Source organism: Strix uralensis, chromosome 2 (genome assembly GCF_047716275.1).
Source record: "Strix uralensis isolate ZFMK-TIS-50842 chromosome 2, bStrUra1, whole genome shotgun sequence".
NCBI lineage: Eukaryota > Metazoa > Chordata > Aves > Strigiformes > Strigidae > Strix > Strix uralensis.
Genome location: NC_133973.1, coordinates 116,637,823 through 116,664,596, shown reverse-complemented (window position 1 = coordinate 116,664,596; position 26,774 = coordinate 116,637,823). Strand labels below are relative to the sequence as shown.

The 26,774-nt window shown below is 42.0% G+C and overlaps 1 protein-coding gene across 13 annotated transcripts in view; it reads left to right on the top strand.

Moving 5' to 3' along the window:
- Positions 1–4,209: 4,209 nt before the first annotated feature.
- Positions 4,210–26,774, top strand: part of LOC141939714 (cyclin-dependent kinase 8) — a 90,352-nt gene continuing 67,787 nt past the window's right edge. For 4 of the 13 annotated variants that reach the window (XM_074859988.1, XM_074859989.1, XM_074859979.1 and 1 more), the window contains exon 1: positions 4,210–4,397. In XM_074859988.1, coding sequence (XP_074716089.1) covers positions 4,270–4,397 — 128 coding nt within the window. In that variant the 5' untranslated portion in view covers positions 4,210–4,269. Of the gene's footprint in view, positions 4,398–12,272; positions 12,357–13,773; positions 13,862–19,537; positions 19,681–20,723; positions 20,936–26,774 lie in introns of those variants that run through there. The other 9 variants (XM_074859990.1, XM_074859981.1, XM_074859985.1 and 6 more) reach the window with 8 other exon arrangements.

Genomic DNA, 26,774 nt, shown 5'->3' with positions numbered 1-26,774 from the left:
AGCGCAGCCCAGACTCCTACAGGTGTTTATTTCCCCTCAAGTAGGGCTCTTTTCAATAGCAAAGTAACCAGGACTTCATAGGCTGAATTCTCATGGTCTGTCGAGACTCTTGAGAACTGATTCTCTGGCTTCTTTGGGATCATAAAACAATCAGGCTGATAGTTACTGTAGGTGGTCCTGAGTCTGGCAAACAGATGTTTCACTGAATGCAAGCACCACTCTCCTATACAGCACCTAGATCCAAAGAACTGATTTATATTTGTTACTAAATTGCACTTCTGCCAGAATCAAGGATGCCTTGTTAGATTAAGCATATCACTAGTCTGGTAAACTTTATAGTAAAGTACAATTAAGTGAAAAATTAAAAAAAAACCCCACATTGCTTTGTGTACAAAACTATTTGTAGAACCAGCACTTTACTTATCTGCTTTAAGTAAACTGCATTCTTACATGCTGCCAGTATTCAGCTAACTCATCTGCACATTAACAACTGCAAGGTTTCTGGAAAATACTCAAACTGTGCAAATATGATAATTTGCTTTTCTTTACACACAGAAAAGAAAAAAAGCAAAGCCAACACATTATTCTCTTGCCTTCAGCTTTCCCTAGTCTAAGCAAAAGCGGAAGATGTATAGCACATAGCAGGACTGGCCCCTTTTCACTCATTACCAAGCTGGGAATGCCCTAGTCACAGTGCTAAAGAGTGTCCCTTTGCAGATAGGGAAAACTTTTAGCAGGTAGCTACTCTTACATGAAAAATTCTATGAAAAGCAAAAGTACAATCAAATCTGGCAAATTAGTAAGTGGAGCAAGTGGACATTCTAATGGCATGTGGATGTGATTGTTGTAGGTTATCCACTTATGAAATAAAAAGATGAGAAAGCAAAAACATTAAAGGTACACTTTTCTGTATTTTTTTCTCTATTAATGAAGACTGCAAAACACAGAGTAAGTAGCTTGTTGTACATTCCCCAGCTGTAAGCTTTGATTCACAAACTCTGATTCTAGCACCGACACTGTGACTGTTAGCATGCAAACACACATGCAACAAAACCAACTTTGCTTTCGGTACTGCTGCTCTAGCTCGGGTACAGGACCTGCTTGATCTGGTGCTGTACCTCAACAGGCAGAGTCTGCTTACTACCACAACCCATCCAGTTCCCAGAGTCCAGGGCTTTCACCTGAAATACAACTTCCTACATTCAGAGATGTTTAATGACGTGAACCTTCCTTGACTACTTTCCTTTCAGCACACGACTTGCTTTGATAACTGTCTCCAACCTGCTGCACATTATTGGTGCTAACACAGTAACAGTCACTTTCCTCTTGAGAGCTCAGATTTTGTTCACAGGTGTGGTGATTTCAAACAAAAAATGTCAAAAGTGTGTGTGTACAGGAAACATTAGAAATTACACAAACATGGAACAGAAGAATATGATAAAGCAAGCCATGAACGTTAGAGGAAAAAAGAGAAAGAGGAAAGATCCAAAGAGACAAATTCAGCAGGACGTGTTAAACCTATATTTTTTAATTGATTTCTGAGACAGCATGAAAGGAGGGAATGCAAAACAAGCAGCAAGAGAGAAGAAATCCTGCCAGTTAAAAAGGCTACTGTGGGAATTTGAGAGGCAAGAATAGCAGATCATGGCCTGGTCATGTCTTTCTTTTTAAGCATGGACCCCAAAATTAAACCTTTTCTTGAAATTATATTATACTTTGACAGATTTTTAAAATAAGACACAAAAAGTATGCAACTTTCTATGAAACAGAATTAAAAGTTCACCTTGAAATGTCAATATTCATTTTTCATCATTAAAAGAATCAAGGTGTGCTTTCTGTTTCAAATCTTTTATGACTTGGGGACTACCTGTCTGAATTGGTGAAATTGAATGTTGTCTGCAATACAAGTATCTGAAGTGAAAGCAGAGTGAAGAAGCAGCAAATTTACAGCTATAGTCTGGAAGGCACATGGTCCAAATGTTATGAAAAACTAATGAAAGAAACATTTTCAGAAAAGCAGACTTGTAAACATTCTTACAAAAGGACCAAAGTCTGAAAGAGAAGAAAAGTTATTTCTATTGTGGTTTTGACTTCTCAGAGTTTATTTGTCAAGGTATGGAATTCTTTCCATGCAGTTTATGTAAACATGTAAAACCTAGCACAGATCCTCAGAAAACGAGTCTGGATTCTGTATTCTTGTTTTTATTCATGCTCTCTTTTCTTTCCAAGCATTGTTCTTCCTCCACACCCTGCAGTGTTTTAGGTCAGGACAGACTAAACTCACCCAGTAATTACCATGCAATAATTGGATCTGCATGAAGGAGTTTGGATATTTATTGCCTCCATGAAGGACTGATTAATAATGCAAAGAAGAGTACAAAGTTACAAAGAGTGCCTATTTCTACTACTGAGGGTTGTTGGCAGGCAAGAGGTGCTGCACGTGGTGGGTTTAGCCATGTGAGCTTGGTCCCTGCTGTCCCTGGAAGTCCCCAAAGCCAGGCGTCCCCAGCAGTAGAGTCATGCTGCTCTGCTCTGGGCTGGGGTGGATGAATTTTACGAGGTGGATGGCATAGAATCATAGAATTGTTTAGGTTGGAAAAGACCTTTACGATCTTCCAGACTGTTTTATCTTTACGGGCTGCTGGGCTGCCCTGAGTTCTTTCTGGTTGATTGGTGTAGTGAGGTGCTGGGCAATAATCTTGTATAATTTAGTTGAGTTACTGGACAAATAAAATTTCGTTTTGCTGCTTCTTTCAATTGCATGTATTTTTTGTAACTCCTGCCTAATTGCTTTATCTAACATATATAAAACCCCCAACAACTACATAGCAACATACCAAAAGTCCAGCTGTGGGCATCTGACATCAGTCCAATTGAGTGATGCCAGCTCAGGAGGCTGGCACACCCCTATCCCCAATTATCAGGAATCAACCCTAACGTGTAAATGAAAATGGAGATTTGTTAATTAAAATGGAGATGATTTCAGACAGTTCCAGAAAATGTTGTATCTTCTTTCAGGAGCCCCCACATTCTCTGATATTTTGTCTTTAAGTCAGGGATCTGAGTGCCCGCTTACTTACCCACATTGCTTTCTTGAGATGAACTGCGAAGCCTATGTGCACAACTACTAAAAATGCCAATGGGCTGTAATTAGAAAGATTACTGTAGCTTTAGTTTAGTTACAAGCTCTCTATTCTGCAAAACGACTAGCCGGCTTTGTGTTGGGTTGGTAACTATGGCTCTGTGAGCCAAGGAGAGGCAATGGAAGGGGCCCAGTTACTGGTCACATGCAGGGGCCTTGCTAAAGGTAACAGCATTTGCATTAAATACGAGGCGCCATGATCCTGATTTGTCTCTGCAGCACGGTGGCATCTGACCGTGCCTACACCTGAAATCATAGAATTGTCTTAAATACAACAATGTTAACAGGTGGTCTGGCAGGTTGAGCTGGCGAAGACCAGCTGTGTCTGCCCTCGCCAGTCTGGAGTAAGCTGGAGATCCTGACGTTCACCATAACCGACCCCTGATGCCGACAGCCACAGTTTGTGGCGGCTGCTGACTGCCGGCAGTGCCCCAGCTCCAGCTGCCCAACCCGGAGGGCTGATCCTGCTCCGGGAAACAACCACCCGTCCGGCCTCTGCCCGTGCCGCTACCCCAGGCCGGGCCCTGTCGCCGCAGCCCCGCCCGGGGACTGCAGCTCCCGGCAGGCACCGCGCCACCTCGCCGCCTGAAGACTACACCTCCCAGCGTGCCTCGCGCGGGCAAGACTACAACTCCCGGCACGCATCGCGGCGCTTTGCGCCCCCCCGCCCGGACTCCATCTCCCAGCGTGCTGCGGGCCCGCAAGGCATGTCGGGACGGGCGGGGGCGGGGCTCCGGCGGAGGTCGCAGCCCGCCGCCTTCCACGTGGTGCGCTGCCCGCCGCGCCCGGGGCCGGGGAGGTGTCCGCAGTTTGCGACGTTTCTTTGCGGCAGTGCGGCCAGGCGCGGTTGCCGTATTCCGCCCGGGAGACCGGCTGTTGTGCCGCTAGCTGGCGGGGTGGGGAGGGAGCAGCCGGAGGACGGGGCTCGGGAGGGAAGGGAGCAGTCCCGCCGCCGCCCGCCCGCCCCTGGATGGTCCGCGGGGCGGCTCGGGGGCCTCCTCCTCCTCCTCCTGCTGCTGCTGCTGCTGCTGCCGCCCGGTCGCGGCGGGGCGGGGCGCGGCGGGGTGCGCGGCTGTTGGGGGCGGCTCGGCGCGGCGCGGCTCGGGGCGGCGCGGCGGGCGCTGAAGATGGACTATGACTTCAAGGTGAAGCTGACCGGGGAGCGCGAGCGGGTGGAGGACCTCTTCGAGTACGAGGGCTGCAAGGTGGGCAGGGGCACCTACGGGCACGTCTACAAAGCCAAGCGGAAGGACGGGTGAGTGAGGAGCGGGGCTCCCCCGGACCCCGCCGCGGGCTCTCTGCGCCCCCTGGCCCCTCCCGGCCCGCCGCCCGCGCTGCCTGCTCCGGCCGCCCTGCCCTGCGCCCACCGCCTCCTGCCCCACGGGCCCTTGCGTCCCCCTCGGCCCCCCACGTTAATGCCGCCCATTCTCCGGCCCTGCCCTATCTTCTTTCTCTCTCGGTGTCGTGGCTTCTGCTGCCGCCCGGTTAAACCCCGCGTTTTGCCGTCCGGACTGTGCTTGGGTCGCCGTAGGGCACTCGGAGCGTTCCCATCCCCTCAGCGAAATGCTGGAGTCTTGTTTCGGTACGGTTAGGTTTTGGAGAAAAAAATATGTAGTGGAGGAAAACGCTTAAGTGAACAGGTTTTCATTTTGAATACGTGAGTAGCCACTTACAACGTTCAACCCGACCATCAGCTTCGTAGAACAGGGTTTGATTATTTTTTTTTCTAATAATGCTTTTTTGTCTGATTTATTACTTGTAGTCACCATTTTGGTTATTCTTGCTGGCTGCTTCAGGAACCAAAGTCTGCTGGTCCTTTCGGGGCTTTAGAATGCCTTAAAAGAGCTTTACATGTGACCAGTTCTTGGTACAGACCTGAGTAAATTAATTTCTTTGCATAAATATTTTAAAGAAGGATCTAGCAAACTGTCATTTACGTTTCCTTCGTCCATGACATGGCATCACTTGCTGAACAGCAGAACAATAGGAAGTAGGGAGCAGAAGGAGGAGAGGCATGGGCTGTTCTTGTAACAGGTCCTAAATTTTAAATTATATTCATTCTTTCTCTTGCAGTCTCCTCATAGTGGTGCTCTGTATGTTGTTGTTCAAATAACATGCATTTTAAAAGTCTGGGTGTTATTTTCACATTTGATAAATAAAAAACTTTTAAAGCAGGCTGTGGTCAGTTATGGCTGAAACATGATCTGTTTCTGTTTACATAAGCTTTAATTCTAGAAATGCTTTAGCCATTACCTACAGAACGGTGTAATGGGACTGGTCACACCTTGTCTGTGTTTTAAACATGCTGGTATTAATTGCGGCACAGTTACTTCAGCATGAATTTTGTCTGCTGGTATGAGTCAGCTAACTACTTCTCAGATTTTACATTTGGATTCTTCAAAGTGTTCATAGGAGGAATTCTTATCTTGCCTGAATTCTTTTTTTTCTGTGAGGGGAAGAGGAATATACTGTCATCAGTGTGATAAGCTATTGCCTCAAGTCTCCTTACATGCAGGTAGTAACTTTGCTGGTACAGCCAGCCCTCGTTTCAGTGCTGATACACACCTGCAATATGAAAAATAGATTGAGGTACTGAAAAATATGACTACATTTCTAATATTCGTGTCAGGCTCTGCGCAGCTGTTCAGCATGTTGGACTGCAGCAGCGTGTAGGGAATTCAGCATGTGACACTGGTGGAGCATATATTCAAACACATTTTTGGTGAAATCATCAGGCTGCTTGATTGTGTTCGGGAAAGTGTACTGATGGTAGTGTATTTTGAGTAATTTCAGAGAAATGGAATCGTGTGGTTTAAAAATAGGTAGTTACTCAAGGGTGACTTTAGAATTTCCTTACAGTTCTTGAGCGTGTATGATTTTAAATCCTCTCTCCTCTTGGTGAGGGCAGAAATCAAGATATGGTATTTGATAAAAGTTTGAAAAAAAGGGTGAGCAATGTATATTGTCTCCTTTTTTTCTTTCTTTCTTGTTCATTTAGTGCCTCCGTTCCCTTCCCTTTCCCTAATACTTCTGATTTTCCTTCCAGATTTCTGCAAACTTTATCTTTTAAATATGCTGTGTAATTGCCCTTGGACAATCACTGAAATATGTAAAATGAAACATCTATAGATGTTCTGGTGGCTTACAGTACACTTGTACATATGTGATATTAAATTAGATGGACGGAATTAGACTTAAAGGTTCCATTTACCCCTTTATCCAAAGGAATCAATTAAATTGCAAAAGCAAATGTGTAGTAACATTTTGTTTTCCTGAAGCTATAGTAATCTATGGCTGGATGTTATATTTTGCAGTGGGGACTGTATGAAACAGAATTTAATGTTTGTACATTGTAATATGCAAATATTTCAAAAAAATTCTTACATTGTTTCAGTGTTCCCCAAATGGTACATACTGATGGATGAACCTGCTTCTTGAGTTGTTTGTAGTATACAGCTCAAACTTTCTTTACATATGAAGTTGTTTGCTATCTTTTAGTTAATCTTCTTATTTTTTCCCTTGACCTTATAAGTTTAAAGCAAACTTTGTTACATGATTCTAATTTTTCTTTTAAATGGCACAAATCTTTGTCTATTAATGTACCTCATGATTTTTAAAGTACTTCGGAGAATGGGCTGCAGGACTGTAAATGTTTTGTTAAAAATATTGGAGCAGGTTTTTCTTAAATAACATCTTCTATATATGAATGTCTAATGAAGAAGCACTGAAAAGAACTAAACTTTAATAATTCAGTTTGTGCAAATGTATGTTCAAAGCCCTTGCTAATAAAAATCCACTTTAAGAGTAGTAGGAGCTAGTGTCCACAGTACAACTGCGGTCTTCACCTCTTTTTTTTTGGATTGCTTTTACAGCTGCCTCTGAGGTGCAGTACGGCAATTCAAAACTAGATAGCAGTTGTGTCTCCTAATTGTAGGAAGTTAATTGTATTGAACTACACAGGAACGTTTTGAAGGACAGTCTTATAGGAATCTTGATGGAGTGAGAATCCTTCTAGTGAGTGAAAGAGATGTTCTGTAGTATGTGCTTTAGTGACCTGCTGAGGTTGTAAGCTGGGTTTCATGCTGTGCTTCAACAAAAAAGCCAGTCCAGCCCTGTGGTGCCCTTTGCCGTAAGGTGAGGCTTGGCGTCTCGAGTGGGCCATCTTAGAGGATCACCAGGTATGGCTCCACGGAGGTTTTCTTACATATTTGCTGCCAAACTTGACCCAGTTGATGATCAAGTTAGCTGAATAACAATGTCAAGCGTTGCAGCTGAACTCTACCTGGTACATTGCCTGCAGCAAAATTGCATTCTGTTCTCAAGTTTTTATTTTAATCCCTCTTATTTTTAAGTCTGTGATGTCAGTGGTTGAATCTTACTGGCTTTTTGTTGAATGGTGCTTTTTCATCAGTGCAGTACCAGCAGTGGGCTCTAAAACCTGCTTAGAACAAACTCTGTGTGAATTGATGGGGTTTATTTTTATAGCAGAAAGGTGTACAAGAAGGCAGCTTAATGGCAGACACTGGGAAGGGAATGCAGGCATGGCATGTTGAATGTCAGTCTTCAGATAAAGAAATTGTTACTCGTGTCTAGTGGTGGTAGGATAGTTTACTTTTTTTGTCCAGAAAATCTCAGTTATTTCCTGCATAAAAGCTGCTTTGCGTGCCGTTTGGGTGCTCCCTCCAGAACATCACTCAACCCAGATATTAAACCCACCTATTTGACTTATGCTGGACTTGGAAAATATGCCAGCAGGTTTTAGTCTGTTGGACTAAGGTACAGATTTGATTTAAAAAAAAAAAATATATATTTTTTTAATTGACTGGATCAGGCTTTTTCAAAGCTGATTAGGAACTGAGTGCCGGGTCTGGGCAGAGGGAGGTGGCAGGACAGCGGGGGCTACTTGTGCCAGCCTGGCTGCCCGTTTCATGTAGCACACTAGGTACATGCTCCCCTGGAGCTGGCAGCATGTGCTGGTTGTGTGCGGATGCCAGACTGGTACCCAGTGTTAATGGAATTGATCTTGTACTGCTTTTTTTTTGTTTGCTCTCCTCTCCCTTCTGTTTTTGTGATACAGCTATAGTCGGAAGTCTGAGAGAAGCCTATTCTGTGGAGCAAGGCTGTCTGTTTCAGTGGCAATTTGGAGTGTTTCCAGATATTAATTTTTCCTGTTTATCGGATGTGGTTTGGATGGGAATAAGAAACTGTTGAATGTCACTCTTAGGCAGTATCTAACTTTTTAATTACGACAGCAAAAAATGATATAATTTAAGATCTCGAGCTATAGTAACATCCCCTGGTGCTTTATTGGAAGCTATTCTTAATCTCTCAGAAAGCAGCTTACGTGGTGAGCCTCTGCCGGTGGGGAACCACCAGTAAGCAAGCTAGTGCTCTCCTAGTCACTCTCAGGAACTGCAAGAGGTGATGTAGGTCCCAAACACAAGTGCAGCTGGAGGTTATTTTTTGTTTTTATTTCAGCTACCATAGTTCTGTGTTGGAAGTATTGCTGTAGGTGGAGGGACAGATTCTTTCGTTTGGACATACTGACACATTTTGAAACACAATTGAAACAAAATAATAATGCTTGCATGCTTTAAACAATCTATATCCACTTTTTTTCCTTGAGGGTCTGTATGAGTTGCGTAGGAAACAATGGTGGAAAACTAGTGGATGTCCACTAAACTACTGGCTTGCTTGATCTCTAATACAGTATGTCATAGTTTCTACTTACCGGTTAAATGGATATTGCAAGAATGATGATGAATCTCTCAAAAACTTCTGTATAAAGAGAAACTGAAGAGATTGAGTATTTCCCTTTGGGGGGATAAAAAAAAAAAAAAAAGAGAAGGCAGAATATGTTTAAGTTAGATAAAATAATGGTTTGGGTAATGTATAAGATGCTGGTGCTATTCTTGTTTCAGAGTATTTGAAGAGGGAGACATGGAATTTTTTGGGTGAACAATAAGGAACTGTTTTAATACAGTGTAGATAAACTGCATAACCTGTTGTCAAAGGAAGAAGATAAGTGAAGAGCTTAGTGTCTGTTTTGTAATGTTATCAAAAATAGTCACTTCTGACTAACTTGTAACAAGTTGGATGCTCTTCAGCTTTAGAAGTTAGGCTACTCTGTTAGAGATCAGGCCAAGCTCTGCAGTGCATGCAGAAGAGCCTACCTTCGTCTACTTTAGAAATTTTGACTTTTTTTTTTTCAAAACACTTGACCCTTCATAAGGATGTTACGAGGTTAGCTCCAGTTTGTTTGTATTTATGAGTATGCATTGACTGAGTTACGTCACATCATAGATAATTTATTTTGTCAATGTTTATATCAAACTGATTTAGTGAGAGGTACATTGAGTTTGGGAGTGCCACAACTAGAAGTGGTGAGTCCAGTGAGAAATATTACTTGGCAAGAAGTGAAACAACATGTCTGGAAGTTCTATATCAAGCCTTTGCAGGAATTGTATCATGAACTTCATGCTGTTAGTTTTCACTACAAACTTGCAAACAACTCTTGTTATCTCGCAGTTTAATTGACATGAGGATTTGGTGGTTTTTTTTTTTTTGGCTGAATCTTCATGTGTGTTGATTTTAACTGTTTTGAACTGAAGCAGTTGGTGCAGATTACAGGCAGGCGGTGAGAGCCGTGGAGTCAGCATGCAAGCCTTTGGCTTCTCACTCCTGTCAACAATAGTGTGGAATTTCTAAATGCCGCAGACTTTATGTATGTAATATGTGGTATTATCTTCTTAAAATACATGCCCTGAGTCTCTTTTGGATCCATTACCATAGTAGTTAGAAAGTTCCTAATTAAACTGTATCTACATAATGAGGTATGCATGCTGTATTGGATGAAGTCTTGTTCTCTTTAATTTTTCTGGTAAACCACTCATATAAGTGTCTTCCCATCTGCTTCCTTCCCTTCTCACCTGGTTAGGTGGCTCCAAGCTTTATAGGTTTTTAAGGGCGTGCGATTGAGTGAGTCCTCCTGTGGCCCTTGGACTTCATTTGGTGTGATCTTTCGTTATCTTGTCACAGATGTGTTGATAGCCTGCAGCAAAGATGAGTTAGTGTTTCATTCTTACTTGAAGCCTTTGACAAGTGCAGAGAGGAGGGTGTGAGAATAGTGTTGCAAAACACCAGTGTTTTTTCTATCTGCTTTTATTATGGATTTATAAATTAGAATAATATATGTAAATAATGGGGGCATGTACTGCTGTGCTTGATTTCTTGTGAGGGAGTAGGGGATAGTGTGTGAGGGCACTGATTGTAGAGAAAGTGGATGTCATCAGAGGATGCTGCTTTTGGCCAAATGACAGTGAGGTAGTCTGTTCACTCTAGCTCTTGGGTATTCTTTGGTTCTTCTGTTTTAAAGTCTTTTCAAAGCTTTTTTTTTTTTAAAAAAAAAAAACCAACAACAACAAAACAACAGAAATGTCCTTTATTACCACTTAAATCTGAAGAGCTGTAATTTGCAGGCTGTTGTAGCAGAAACTGAAAAATCTCTTGTTTCTTAAGAACAGACTTCTAGTTATGCTGAAATTTGGAAACTACAGTGGCAATATAACGAAGGTACAGTGGCTTGAATTTGTGTATGGCAAGGTTGTACTCCAACAGTATGCAACAGCAGCCAACGTGGTGATATGCACTTTACAAGACCTACAAGTTACAGCTCAGATGTGTCCATTTTGGCATTAAAATGTGATTGTTGTGCCAGTGAGTATCAAAATGATTATAAAAATGTGGCTCTTGATTGAATTTCTTGACTTATAAGTCATTCATTGCTGTGCCTAAAATAGTGATAGAAGTAGATCATTCTGAATAGCTAGTTAATACCAAGATGCTGCCATCTTCCACCGAAGTAATTTTCCACAGACAAGCAGTGGGACAATGAGAAGCAGGACATCAGTTGCAAATGTCTGGGTCGTGATTATACGGGATGGAGACTGGGTTGCTGTAGTTAAATGAACTGAACATGTGAGGCAGCGCACAGGCTGCTGGCGTGGACTGTGTGTTCCCACCCCTGCTGTGGTTAACATTGTTAGGTGCAGCTCCAGTTCCAGAAGGGTATAGTCTCCTTTCATCATCTTTTATTTGGATTTAAACATAAAATTAGTTTAGTGAGGACTGGAAACCAGAATCATGAGTATAGGTCTGAACCACAGACAACCAGTATCTTCTTTTTTAGCAGAAATGCTGGGCTCCAGCCCCAAAAGGAGACATCTCGTGCATTTCATAGGATTTTCTTTGTTCTGTCCTGACAAAATGAGTGCTATCTTCAGTCTTTACCGTTTGCCTGGTGTGTTGCTATTTTTGTCTTAGAATAAAATGTTTGCCATTTCTCTATTTTTGCTGTACAGCCTGTCTTGCAAGCTTGGCTCTGGTTCTTAATTTCAGAGGATAATCCTTTCATTTCAAAGTGTGATGTTAATCTGAATTTTCCTACAAGAGTCTGTAATAAGAGTAATAGGTGAACTTCTCTAGCTTCCTTCCATGACTGCCCTAGAAGCAGCAGAAGTGTGATAGTTACTTGTTGCAGTGGTGCTCATTTACAGGATGCTGACTGGGGATGGAGGGAGGGAGGATCATAAATAACTGAATGGTCTGGTAGTGTCTTCTGTTTGAAGAGTGTTAAAAATGATTAAAATTTTTAAAACAGTGGCACAGGTTACAGACAGACAATTGAAGTTTCCCAAATAGTACTTTTTCTTCTAGACTACTACATACATAAGAAAACTCCCTATTTGCAGTGTCAAGCCTAATGCTATCCTAGTTTTTGCACACATTAAGCTAATATGTAACTGAATATGAAGGGAATAAAATGGCAATGGTTGGTAAACACGAATGACTGCAGAATGTTGAGACTGAAAGCAAATCATAGGGGAGAGTTGGTACTTGTGTGTGTTTGATTTAATTGTCTCCTCTTGTATGTGCTAAACATAGGCTCTTCATGCATGTACTTTTCAGTAAGCAAGAGGTTTTTTGATAGGCTGCTGCAATATGCTAGAAATGTTGTGTTGCATTTTTCAGTCACCTTGGAGACTGATTCCTGTGGGGGTTTGTATCCTGTTTAGGTCCCCAAACTTCTGAAAAATTCGGAGGAAACTTCAGGGCAGAAGACACTGCTCCACTTCCTTGCTCACCCATGTGAAGGTTGCGTACAGTCATCAACAGTGTCCAAGAGTGGAACTTGGGGGTGATAAGTGCACTAGAAGTAAGTGGTGGGAATGAAAGAAAAACATGAGCTATCTCTAAATACCAAGATGTCTAGTGGCATGCCAGAAACAACGTACTGTGCTCCCTGCTTCTGGGATGGCAGTGTAGAATATGTGTAGTTGTTGGGTGCACTAAAAAAAGTGGTGAATGCTATGGGCTGTGCATTGTTGAGGAGGAGGAGATGAACCTGGAGCTAACTGTTCTTCAGGGAAAGGTGAGAACAGAGGTGGAGGTGACTGAGAGGCTCTGCAGGGTTCGGGAGCTGAGATCTTAGGCATAGTATCTGCATGGGAAAGCACCTGTCTGTACAGCTAGACTAGGTCTGGACTATGGCAGTAGATTCTTCCTTGTGTTAACAAAGAGTTTGGAGACAGGGAGAAAAATGACAGAGAAACTTTTCTGGGGCTGAAATCAATGATCAGTAGAGTGCCGTTGGGTTTCTGTCTCAGGAATTGAGTAGGGAAGGAGAGGTGAGTCAGGAAACTGGGTCCTCGAAGTCTCCTGGACTAGGAGGAGATTTTGCAGCTCTTGTTTCCAACCTTGAGTTTTGATAATCCTAATAGAAGTTATGGTAAAACCCTAAACCTGGCCTGGAAGGGAGCCCCTTACATCTGAGGGCAGGAATCAAATAGTAGCATTAAAGGATGAATCTAATTTTGTCATTTTGTGCATTTGAAGAAAAGTACTTGGAGAACGAAAGTTCAGGTAGATAAGCAAGGAAGTGGTAAGTACACACAGCGCAGGTAATTTGCAATACAGTAGTAGTTCTTTAGTGAGCAAATTGAAAGCAGATTATGAAAAAGTGTTTCTTCATATCTGATAGTGGGGATTTTTTTAACCAAAAAAAAAAAAAAAAAAAAAGGATGATGGTGGTGTCTCCTTTGCTTTTAAGGGTGAATGTGATGAGGCTCTAATACCTTCCGTGCTTCTGCAGGACCTTTGGTGGCCTCTGCAGATTCTAAAAGAATAACCTGTAGTGGATGAATATCCAGATGCATTCCTTAACCTTTTTGCTGGTTCTCAACAATATTGTTTGTGGTCTGTGCATGTGATAACTGTTCTGTGGAAAATACAGCTTTCAAATATTCCTGCAGAAACATCAGAAATGTCTTGACCATAAGGGAAAAAATATATATATTAATTTTGTAGCTGCACATACTGATAACCTCTGTATTTCTGGAACTGTTAAAACCCAAAGAATTCTGTGGCTATACAGAGTCCTTGTATAAAGACATCTGCAGTGCTAGCTGCTTTTGAGGTACTGCAGAATTGAAGATGGACTTGTAGCCTTGCTGTCTTAAAGTCACACAGGCTGCACCAGTTTTGGTTGCAACTTTTTGTGGCTTGCACAATAGTTGTGTGAGTAATGGTGTTTATGAAACCTGATATTTATTTTTTCTTTCCTCCTCCCCAAGGCTCTGCTTTATTGTGGAATTATACACTGTCTAAATGCAAATTCAGATTGGGAGTATACTTGCAGCTAGGACTGTCTCCTAGGATGAGGTAAATAATGTGTTGTGCAAAGTAATAACTTGCATGTCTTCTGCCAGTCTGCTGCCATGAACAATGTTAGATTTGATCAGCTCAAATGATTTGAGTTAAAAATGTGCTTTCTGGGCATTTGTTGGGGGAAGAGGAACTGCCAGATCTTAAACTTTGGAAATACGACAAAAGGGTCCATGCTAAAGGGATGTCAAATCTCATTCAAAATTCTCATTTTGAAACTGATTAAGACTATGAAGATTATGTTTAATCAATCATAGAATCATTTAGGTTGGAAAAGACCCTTGGGATCATCGAGAGTTGTCTCTTTTATGGTTAAAGTATAAAACAAACTGCTGGCTTACTTTGTTAATAATATTATAAAATACTCAGAATTGTGGATTCTGACTTTATGTAGATGATAGTAATCAGTTCACCCATCTCTCTTAATTTAAGTCTTGGAAATGCTCTTGAAGGTTCAATACAGACAATTTATCTAACTTTGTTCAAGTAAGGTAATGAAGCTGAAGCAGGAGCATCAAGATACTTAGCTTTGCTGCTAATAAAAGGCTTTCTTTCTGGTATCTTTCCACTGTAAAGCAGTCTTGAGTTTAGAGTAGAGAAGCCCATCTTGTGTGAATGGATGGCAGCATAGTTTCAGTTTCAGGCTTCATTCTGCCAGTGCTTTAACTCTTATGCTCCTCTCCCCCCTCACTGCCCCCCATCTTTTCTTTGCGAGCTTGGCAAGTAATGCTGTGAGTTACTGCTACGTGCAGGCTGATAACCATTCAGGAGGGTTTTGTGTTCTGGCTGGCTAGCCTGCTGTTCTCTCTTGTCTCCTCTGAGGCTCAACAAATGGTTTCTGAGACCTTGTCAAGCCCCCATAATAGCACTTTTGGGATTACAGCATAGCTTTATTCATAGCTACAATTTTTTGTTAGGTACAAGGCCACTTGTGAACTAGTTGCTAACTTTTGTGTGTTGTAGGCTCCCCATTTGAGAAATAGCTATTTGAATAAACATATTGAATTTTGTACAGAAGCATATGAAGTCTTTAGTAGCTTATATAGGAAAGGGACTGGATAGACAATTTAATATTCTTCTTTTTTATGAAGAAGTCTACTGATGTTACCCTATTGCATGTGTTTTGTATATCCTAGTGAAAGACTGACTTAATCATATGAAGATCGGCGTGCCAGAGTCCTTGTAAAATTATATGCAATACTTGAGCAAAAAGATACTGCTGTTCAGGCAACAGTTTCTGTTCGACTGCATCTGAACTACCCAGAGTGTGAAGGGGTAATATGATAAAACATATTTTACAGTCAGTTTAGGATTGCACGAAAAGAACTATAAGCCAGGATTAAAGCCACAGATACTTTCTTTAAAGGACAAAATGTTCGAGAGAATATAGTGATTTTTCTCAACTACAGATGATAGCCTAAACATCCAAAATTAAAATTGGTCTTGAAAAAATGCACATGTTTTGTGAACAGGGAAGAATGCAACTAAAGGTCACTGAAACAATCTGCCTGTTTTTCTGGGAAAGCTCTGTGCTGTGTGCTTGTAACACCTTGCGTACAAGATGTTGACATTTGAATAAAGGACATTTGAGAGTTCCACTAAAAAAGAAGACTAAATTCATTATTGTTTGCGTGAATAATACGTGCGGCTGAGAACTTGGAATACAAAAGGATCTGAATTGCAGTAAACCCCTGATTCCACCTTGTGTTTCTGGTCAAGATGTGTTTTCTGGGACAGGCATAGCCTTACCCTGTGAGGGAAAGCCTTAGCTGCAGGTGTACTTTCAATTACTGTTTGCATTCAGACACTGGATAATCCCACAACGAAGCCTTGGGAAGTCAGGTTTCATCAACTCCATTGTTCTCACAGAACTACTGTGCAAGGTATGGAGCATAACAAAAGCAACTGGAGCAAGCTCTACCTGAGTGGACTTCAAGACAGCAAGGCGGCAAATTTGTTTTCAAGTGTAATTTGAATCTTATCTAATTTTTTGTACTTGAACTGCTTAGCGTTCAAACTCTCTCTTTTCTTTTTGGGTGAATGTCAATCCTGTTTAAGCAGGGTTGAACAAAACAACCCCTCACAAGTAAATGTGCTAACAGTGCCATTCACTGTTCTGTTAGTTCAGTGTTATAAAAGCTCAACTGGAAGCTTATATGACTCTGCCAGATGAGCGTCAGATACCAAAAGACTCAAAAAGAAGAGTAGCTATTGCAGCACTGAAAGCTCTGTGGGTAGAATTCCAGGCACATGTAAGGGGGAAAAATAGCATTAGGACTGCATTTCCATCTGCCTGACTAGTTTGCCTATGCTGTGTGAGATCAGAAGGACTACAAAGCAGAAAATACAGCAATGAATGGCTCGTTAGCCTCATTTCATTTAGGTGGATGCTGTGTCAGGGGCGGGTGCCAAGACAAAACTTTGGGGCAGTGAGTAGCTACTTACTGAAACAGCTAGTCAGGGCACCCACAATGGGAGAATTGACTCAGGACATGGCCTACAGCAGGATGAAAGAGCAGATTCAAACTTACTACTGAGGGCTGTCTGTGACAAACATGGTCTGTTCTCTGTTCCTGGAGGGATGCTGAATCTATAAAAGGTTAAGAAATCTGCTTGAAGTACCACTTAACTTCAGTTAAAAAAGACAAAAAAAGGGGGTAGTGATGGGAGGAGATGGCTTCTTAAAGCTAAAGAGAGCCAAGAAGGTAAAATGTTGCAAGCTGCTTGGAAACCGTTTTTGAAGCTTCACTGGGCTCTCAGTGGGTATGTATCACTCATCAAGACACTGTAAGACCATCAATTAAAAAAAATCTGACATGGTGAAATAGTAGAATAAAGGAAGCCCTTGGGAGTGAGGATATATTCTTTGAAAAACTAAGTCTTCTATGAATGATGAATAGAGAAATAGAAGGTAAGTGATGGTAGGCTAAGTGTAAAACTGTAGTGTGAGAGCCTGCCCAGCAACCTCCCCCCATATAGGCCCTCAAACGCACACACACAAGCTCTTTCCACCTTGAGAAGCTACTTGGGAAGGGCATGAAATTAATCTTCCTTTTCCTCCCTCTTTTCTGATATGAGTAGCACAATGCTATCTACAGAACCAGGGCACCACGGACCTATAAAAGGAGTATTTAGAGAAGATGAAATGACAGCAAGAGAGAAAAGCGCTTTTTTTTTTCTGTGCATTATGAAAGAACTTAAAGAATTGGAGGCAAAGGACTGCATTGGGAGATCTGTCTCAAATTGCCATGTTTGGGGAAGGGGCTATTTGAACAAACTGAAGTGAAGAGCAGTCTGTTGTTAAGGTGAGATGTGTTTGCACATCTGAAGGAGTTCAAGAACGAAATAAGCAAATTATTAAACAGAGAGTATAATCCAGTGCTTTAAATTGTGCCAGTCATGGAAGACTGGAAAGAGGCAGTGGTGAGATCAGTTTTTAAAAGGACTTTTTGGAAGAGTGGAAACTAGTAAGGTGACCCAAGAGCAGAGACAGTAGACACATGAAAGGTGCTGAGGTGAAGAGACAACAGCCTTACAAAACACATTCAGCACCTCCGAAGTCTATTAAAATCCTTTGACAGAGTTAACATACAGGTTAAGGCAACGCAGTTGATGTAATCTATCCAGATTTCCAAAAGGCGTTCTGTAAAGTCCCCTACCAAAGTCTTAAGCTGAATTTAGAGATGGTCCTTCTCTGGATAGAGAAGCTAGCTAGAGATGTGAATTAATGCTGAGAGGTCATTAGTGGTATCTCTTGGGAATCTGTGCTGCTCAAAAGTTTTGTTTGGAAATCAGCAGTCATAAATAGTTGGGAAACAGCTTTGCTGATGAGTGTTACTTGGGATAGTGAAGGCGAGGACTGATTGTGAAGGCTTGGCCCTCAATAACACAAAGTCCTTCTCCAATAACATATCATGCTCACTGATGTGAAGTGTTGTGTTTGGGGAAATGGTCCTTTCTTTACTCATACAACATTAGCATCTGAATTTATTATTATTTAAGAAAAAGATCTTTGGAGTTTATAATGACAGTTTTGTAAAAGTGCCAGCTCAGTGCAAGTAATTGTTAGAAAGCAGAGAGAATCACAAGACTTACTAGCAATGGAGTGGAGCTCAAAGCACAGAGTCATTGTTGCTGTAAATCCGATTTTCAGTATTGTAGGCACTTCTAATCCCTTCATCCCAGGCAGGGTATAATAGACCTAAGGAGGGCTAACAAGGATACTCAGAAATGTGGAGCAGTGTCTGTATGAAAACTTCAGTCGTTCCCATAGACAAGGACTCTTCTGTCTGTGAGAGTGAGGGACAGGGAGAGTGTCTGAAATCCTGAGTGTCATTGAGAAGATAGGAAACAGTTTTTCAATGATGGGCTAAATTTATGAAAGATAAATCTGTTAAGGGCTATTAAATAAGAAAATATCACCCATGAACCTGTAGCTTCTGCAGTAGTATGTTTGTGACTGTTAGGCAAATTTGTGACTTAAAAAGCTTATTATCATAAAAGGTTTTTTTAAAGCGGCCAGTATATTGTTTCTTCGATGTAAACCAAATAATTTCAGATTTGACTACTGAAGCAAAATTTACCAAAACCAGAGGTTACCCAATGAATTTATGGTCCTCTGAAGTTTAGACCAGTGCTTTAGCCCTGTTTGTTGTTTGCTTTTCAGAACAGATGCTTTGAAATGCTGTGCTGTCTTTATGCAACTTCTAGTTTCCGATAAGAGCAATCTGAGAGAAGGAAAGTGCAAATGAAATACATTGATCTTTTGCTTTATAGAGGATTTACATAGGTACCTCTTGTATTGCTTTATATAAAAATACTGGTAAGACTGCCATGTTCCTTAATAAAGCAGCATGGAGCTTTGAGTCTGGAGTGGGATATTGCCACCATCAACTAGTCTCCTCATAGGAACAGTCTTCATAATTGTGTGGGTTTTAGGCTGTCTGTCAAATTACAGTTTTGTGGGAGAAAGGAGGAGAAGATACTTAAGCAAATCCTGGGGATTCTTGCTTCTGTGGAACTTCTGTGCTGGAGTTATTTGCAGGGCTAGGTGGGGGGGTTGGCTTGTTTTTTTGTTTTGTTTTGTTTTTAAACTATGTCCAGCCATACTCCCTGTAGTTTCACCACCACCAGAAAGCAGGGAGTGAAGTGAGCAGCATCTTGCTTTTTCTCCTCCATCTCTATCTGTCTTCTACCAGTTCCTTTGTTGTCTTTGCTCTTACCACATATTGTAGCGCTGGTTTTGATACTCATCATACCCCACTGTAGACTAACAGAATTTGTTAACCCAGGAAAAAAGGAGTGGATAACTTTTTGCCGAATGCAAGAGATGAATCATGTCATGGAGGAGTATGACACAGATCAGAGCTTGTGTAAGGGGAGGGATATTCTGGCTAGGAGCAGTAAAGCAGAGATGTCAAGAAAAGGCTTTTCTTTTGACAGCAGCAAATTCGTAGATCAGAAGAACTACATGTACAGTGTTATCATTGAATTTACTTGGTTACTTTGAACTTCTCGCCAAACTACATGTTGTGGCAAAAGGTGTTAATTTAAAAAAAAAAATCAGAGAACAAAAGGAAGTAAGTTAATCAGTAATTGCCGTTCACCACATAGTGTCAGCTGTCTCAGAAGCCCTAGTGTTTGTTGGCTTGCTGTTGATGTTTTTTCCTCCAGCTGTGGAAATGACCTTTCCTTTACCCATGATAAGGTCTGATTACTGAAGCATTTGTTTTGAAGTAGAAGATATTCTCAGCATAAGCCTTGCTATCTGATAAGAATAATGATGCTCTTCTGGCACAGCCATCTTGCCATGTCCTGTAAGTATTCTGGGGATGGAAAAAGTATGAATGCCTAAGTTAGACTCTTAATAAATTCAGTTTTGTTAGTGCATCTCCCCTGCAATAATTTCTTTGTGTTAGCGTTTTGGTGAGTAATACGGCTTTTTATTTTCACATGACATGTTGTAAATTTAGATCCAAGTCCATGAAACGTGCTTCAGTCACAAACTGTGTTCCTTGTACTCTTCTATCCTTTTGTAAAAGGTTTTTTTGTCTTAAAACATACTGTATCTAAAAATTGCATATTAAAGTGTTAACAAGACTTAGTCACGCTGAAGCATTAATTTTCTTTCAGGATAAAATGTATGTTTCTGAGGAGGAGGGGGGCTAATAGCATCAAGAGCGAGCATAAACTGGCTTTTCGTCCTGCTTCTGAATATGCTGTCTTTTACCTGTTTGCTTTTTTGTGCATTATGTACATATCTTTAAAAGGAAAAAAAACCCCTAACCATGCAAATTTGTTGAAATAATACCTCAGAGATAAGTCTTTAAATTTTTTCTTCTTCTAGGTTGTTTGGTATTTACATTTAAATACGATATTTCTATTAGTCCTTTAAGTTAAAATTTAATTCTGCTAGAAATTACTGACAAACTTGAAGATAATCGCTGCCTAGCATTAAGATAGCAATATATTTTTGTTACCTCTTTGGAAGAGGGAAAGGAGAGAACAGCAGGGTAATCAAAATTTAAATATGAAGTTTCTGTCAACTTCTGAGTTATGCAATTTATTTAAATTTAATGATATGACTATGCAGACACTTCTAAGGCTCACCAAAACCTAGCATGATCATACAGTGCATCGATTGAAACTTGGATCTATGTAGCTGTAATCTACGGCATGTCTTTATAAAATTAAGGACTGTATTAATGGGAATGCTTGCTCTGGATCATATGAAAGGTCTATCCAGCTGTCTTTGACAGTTAACTCTAGCAGATCTCTAGTTTAAATACGAAGGAAAAGGAACCTAAGGAGATAAAGGATGTGATTTTTTTTTTTTTCACTGTTTTTTTTTCTATTTCAGTGTGTCATATTCTCTCTGTGAAGCCAAGCAAGATGTAGCTGGTCTTCCTGATAATAGCTACATACCAGTATCATTTGAGAGCCCCTGCACATCAGTAACACCTATGAAAATGAGGACATGCCCTTGGACATGTACCTGTTGGACAAGACAGTGGCTCCTCAGGGGCCATGCTGCTGTTGTGTGGGTCTAGACCAGCACTGACTCCCGAGGTGGTTAGTGGTGTTGCCAGGGGAGTGTGCTGGCTGCTCCCTCTTCCCAGCCACTGCCTCAGGTCCTTCGAAACCTGTGCCCAGTGTAGCTCTGCTCCTGGTTGTGTGCAGAGGTCTGGTACAGCAGGGCTGCCCTATTGTTTGCAGGCTCCCGATCCAGCTCTAGCTGATTCTAGGCAGTTGCTCACTACATATTTTTTTAAACATGCTTCTATGCATTTTTTGATTCATATTTTTCTTGCATGTCTCATGTTTGAAGCCAGAGAAGTAGAACATAACACTTACAATTGTAGAAATATGGATACAGTCTGAAATTTCCCCTTTGGGAGTGAGCACTGTTAGAAGTGTGTGAAACTGTAACGCATGTACTGGTGCCAGCAGCCACATTTAGTATGGGTGTGAGGTGCTGCTTCTACTGGCAAGCACAAATATCTAAGTCACACTACTTTATGAACTGTATTTATCCTCATCTGCAGATTAACTACGCCCAACTGTTCTTTATTCTCTTCACCTCTTTCTGGAAAGTTATCGCAGGTAACTTTGTAGATGAGAGAATAGTTGTGAACTATTCTTTTTAGCTGAAATCCCTGACAAAGTAGCTTGGACTCCCAGCTTTTCCAACAGGGTCGTATTATTCATGATCCTTTCTCAATTTATTAGTACATAAGAGGCTTTCATGGCAGAATCTGGGTCTTTATCTGATTTTTGGCAGATTTCTTCTGTGAAAGGAACAAGCTAGAATCTATGATAGGATAAACTTTAAGCTGGTTGTAAGTACATTTAAATACTCTGGGCTTGAATAAATCTGAACTTTTTAAAACAGTTGTCCTTTGGTTGTATAGCAGGCAGTTTATAATAGAGAAGATAATGTTAACCTATTTTCTGTAGGTTTAATGCATATTATAGGACTACCCCATTCATCAGTGTTTTTAAGTCCAGTCAAATGAAGAAGCAGTAATTCGAGCTAACGTTTATCTTCTGGTCTTGCTTTATCCAATTTGTTTTAGCCAGTATAACTGAAATGTGTTTTTTGGTTGGTCACAAAACATAGCCCACAACAAGTGGCCCTTGGAAAATTAATTATTTTTAGAAAAATCTCTTTCTGGAAATTATATTACAGAATCATAGAATGGTTTGGGTTGGAAGGGACCTTCAAGATCATCTAGTTCCAAGCCCCCTGCCATGGGCAGGGACACCTTCCACTAGACCAGGTTGCTCAAAGCCCCGTCCAACCTGACCTTGAACACTTCCAGGGAGGGGGCAGCCACAGCTTCTCTGGGCAACCTGTTCCAGTGTCTCACCACCCTCACAGAAAAGAATTTCTTCCTTACCTCTAAAATAAATCTACCCTCTGTCAGTTTAAAACCATTACCCCTTAGCTCAGAATATCTCTACCTCCTCCCCTCCAGCAGCTCAGGGGGTGGGGAATGGGGGTGCGGTCAGTGCTGCTGCTTCTTCCACCTCGGGGCAGGGAAACTTCTGGCATTGCTCCCCTGTTCCAGCGCGGTTCCCCTCTCACAGGAGACAGTCCTCCACAAACCAACTCGGACATGAGTCACTCCCACAGGTGTGTGGGTCCTCCCAGTGCTGAACTACAACAGCGGGGCCTTCTTCCCACGGGGTCCCGGCCTTCCTCAGGCGCAGTCACCTGTCCCGGCGTGGGGCTGCCCACAGGCTGCAAATCGGCATCTGCTCCACCGGTGACCTCCTGTCACATCCCAGTTTCTTGGGATGACTCAGATTTGCCGATTCCCAGGTCGGGATTAAGGTGAAACAACACCAAGGATTCTTCAGTTCACACAACTCCATTTTTATTCACTCACAACAGATAACTGGCATGAAACTTTGTCAGTAATCTTTGCATCCTCTGCAACAGGCATTAGACTGACACTGACTAGTGGCAGATCTTGTAACATACCCCGACAAGCCTCAAACATGCCCAAACAAGCCTTGCCTTATATGCGGGCATATAGAATAAGAATGGCAGAGAAAAGGGGAAAGAGGAGAGAGAGAGAAAGACAAAAAGGAAGATTTCACCAGTCCTGGTTCCATTGTTGGTCCAGCCAGCCTAGGGGTCCAATTCTGGTGGGGTGCAGCCACCTGGGGCTTTGACTTGTGCCCTTTTATAATTCCTTGCCCCTCCTCCATGTGGGCACTTGGACTCATTATCATGCACCGTTTATGCTTCTAGAATTCTCCTTGCTTTTGGTACATGTGCAGTTTGTACCTTCAGATTCTTCTGGAAATGAGTCGGTGGGCTCGGGGGCTGTTGGGAGATACTCCCCCCTCCCTGCAGGTATGACTGTTGTTTGACCTTTCATGAAAACGGCTTCTCTATTGGCTCTTCACAGAGTCACTCAAGATAGGGAAGTTCAGCCTCCGAAAAATGTGGTCTCACCTCTGCAGGACCCCCTCCTCTTGCTGCACCTCCCTGCCTTACCTGAACAGCCCCGGTGTTTCCATAGAAACACTCTCCTTTGCCAGAGTTCTTTACCGGATGGTTGAGACATTAACTGTGGCTTCATCAGACCTCACACCTCCATGGGGGGGGGGGCGGGGGGGCGGCCCTGCCGTCTCACCTCCTGCGGACTCCCCTCATTCAGGGGAGTCTGCTCTGGCACACCTCCCCACTTCGTCTTCTGTCCTTCAACTGACCTTGGTGTCTGCACAAATCTTCTCCTCACAACTCCTACAACTTCTGCCAGGTTCCCCTTCTTAAATATGTTACTGCAGAGGAGTGACCACTGTTGCTAATTGGCCTGACCTTGCTGCAAAGGTGGGTCTGATGTGGAGCTGGGGGAGCTTAGAGAAGCTTCTCACAGGGGGCCACTGCTGTAGCCCCCTCCTTGCTACCCAGAAACCCCCTGCCACTCAGTCAGACCAGGGCAGACCTAAAATGTGGGAAATATCTGGGAAGTCATGTGCTTATAATGCAATTTCTCAGCCTTTGTACCAAGTTGTTATTTTTTCCTGTACAATTTATGTTCTGTTGATGAATATCATCTTTGCTCTTCGGCTGTTACCTTCTATCATCACAGAACTGTTAACATCTCACTCTGCACAGGTATACTTCTCCAGCTTTGTACATTTAAATGTGTGCAGTGATAACCACTGGATTTCACACATTTAAATGTTTTACAATTTGAAACTTTTTCAGTCTCACCCAGTTGGACTGTGACTGTAAACCTGAGTAAACTTTGGTGCATTCTTCAGTTCTAAAGGCTGTGCATCTTGAATGTGCTTGTTGAGATTTACCCCCCGTAGGCAGCTCAGCCCCTCACAGCCACTTGCTCCCTGTAGTGGGATGGGAGAGAGAATTGGAAGGGTAAAAGTGCAAAAACTCATGGGCTGAGATAAAGAGAGTTTAATAGGTAAAGCAAAAGCTGCACACACAAGGAAATCAGAATAAACACTTCATTCACTACTTCCCATCAACAGACAGGTGTTCAGCCATCTCCAGGAAGGCAGGGCTCGTAATGGTTATTGGAAAGACAAATCCCATAACTCCAAATACCTACCCGTCCTCCTTCTCCCCACAGCTTTTATTGCCGAGGACAACATTGTATGATAAAGGATACGCCTTGGTCAGTTGGGGTCAGCTGTCCCAGCTGTGTCCCCTCCCAACTTCTTATGTACCCCAGCCTACTTGCTGATGGGGCAGCCTGAGGAGCAGAAGAGACTTTGACACTGTGTAAGCATTGCTCAGCTACAACTAAAATACGGGTGTGTAATCAGTGTGGTTTTGGTCAGAAATCCAGAATGCAGCCTCATAGGAGCTACTACCAAGAAAACCAACTCCATCCCAGCCAAAACCAGTACAGTGCTCTAGCATCCATGTCTAGAATACAGATCTTGCCAGGGTGCAGTGGTCTTTGGGGACATAAGTCAACTTCCTTTAGGGATGGAAGGGTTTTGTTAGGTCTCCATGGTTTTCTGTGTCAAAGCACGTTGGAAGTTTATGGAATCTATGTGAAAGTCCTTGAAATCCAGTAGGTAGAATGCATTTATTCTTAATTTGTGTGGCATCCTTACAAATAATCTATAGGATATACTAAGATTTGGAGGTTCAGATACCAGTAATTATACTATTGAGGAAAAATATAATTCTAAAGGCTTTTTCACAAAAATGTAACCTTTGGGGTTTTTTTATGCTGCTTACAAGTACCAGTATCTGTGCATTGCTTTAGTTTTACAACGAGCCATAGAATGATTTCCTTTTTTAAGAGGCAGTTACTATTGCAAATACTGGACAAACTCTAAATATTGAATAAAGGAAGATACTATTCCAGTAAGAGATGAAATTCAAAGTTGTGTCCTTGTGCTAATTAAATTACATTGAAAATGAAGTTTTAAATCTCTTTAGAGTAAATGGTCCTCAAAGTTATGTATGTATGCATCCAGAATTGCCCTGTTTCTTTTCTAGTGAAGTTCTGGAACTGTTGTCAGACATGGAAAACAGTATTAGGAATTAGCTGTGTGTCTTGAAAATACATAATGAATGTACTAGACAGCTGTGAAACTCCTTACAGTCTCACGTGAATCATAAACAATGTAGTTCATTTTACAATCCCACATAGAATACTTCAGGTTGGAAGGGTTCTCTAGAAGGTATCTGGTTCAACCTTTCACTCAAAGCAGGACTAACTTTGAAATTCACTCAGGCTGCTTCAGGGTTTTACCTAGCTGAGTTTTAAATATCTCTGAGTATGAAGAATTCTGTCAAATCTCTTCTACTTTTTGACTAGCCATGGGGTTTTTTTCTTCATGCTATGTGACTGAAATTTCTCTTTTTGCTAGTTGACTGCTGCTTCTCACCAGTTTGCTGGGCACCTCCAAGAAGAGTATGACTCCTTCCCTGTACTCCCCATTACCTAACTGAAGGCAGTGGTAGGATCCCTCCTTAGCCTTCTCTGAAGGATGAACAGACCTGGCTCTTTCTCCTCTCCTTATGTGTCATGTACTTCAGACTCCTGCTGCTCTGCTGGCCTTGTTCATTATGTCAGTGTCTTTCATGTACTGGAAAGCCTAAAACTGAATATGGAACTCCCAGATGTAGTTTCACAGTGCTGAACACAGGGGAATAGTTGCTTCTTTCCACCTGCTGGGTACACTCTTGCTAATACAGCCCAGGATTTGGACCCCTTTGCCACAGGGGTACATTGCTGTGTCATGTTCAGCTTGTCCACCAAGACCCTCAGGTCTTGCTCTGTAAAGCTGCTTTTGACCCACTTGACAGTGTGTTCAGTTGTGTGGGGTTATTCCAAACTAGGGACAGGTCTTTGCACTAGTCTTTGAACTTTCTGAGGTTCTTGTCTGCCTATTCTTCGTGTCTGAGGTCTGTCTAGATAGCTGCTCAGTTCCTTGGTATGTCAACCATTGTCCCCAGTTTAGCATAATCTGTGGATTGGCTGAGGATGCCTTTCATCCTGTTTTCCATTTGTAAATGAAGATGTTATATCAGCCCCAGTATCTGCCCCTGAGGCATGTACTAGTAACTGGCAGCCTGTTGGATTTGTACCATTGATTACAACCAATTAAGTCTGGCAGTCCAATTGATTTTTAGAGCTGTTCTGTAGTTAGGCTGTCCAAGCTCTCTAATTTGGCTATGATTATACTATGAGATCATGTCACAAGCTTTGTTAAGGCCAAGGTAACATCCAGTATTTTCCATTGTCCATAGAGCTAGTCCTCTCGTTGTATAGGACAATCAGGTTAATGAGGCACAACTCATTCTTGGAAAATCCTTGCCAGCTGTTGCCAGTCATATCTTTTCTTTCATGGGCCTGAAAATAGCTTCCCAGGAGGGTTCACTGCATAACCTTTTCAAGGACTGAGGTTAGGC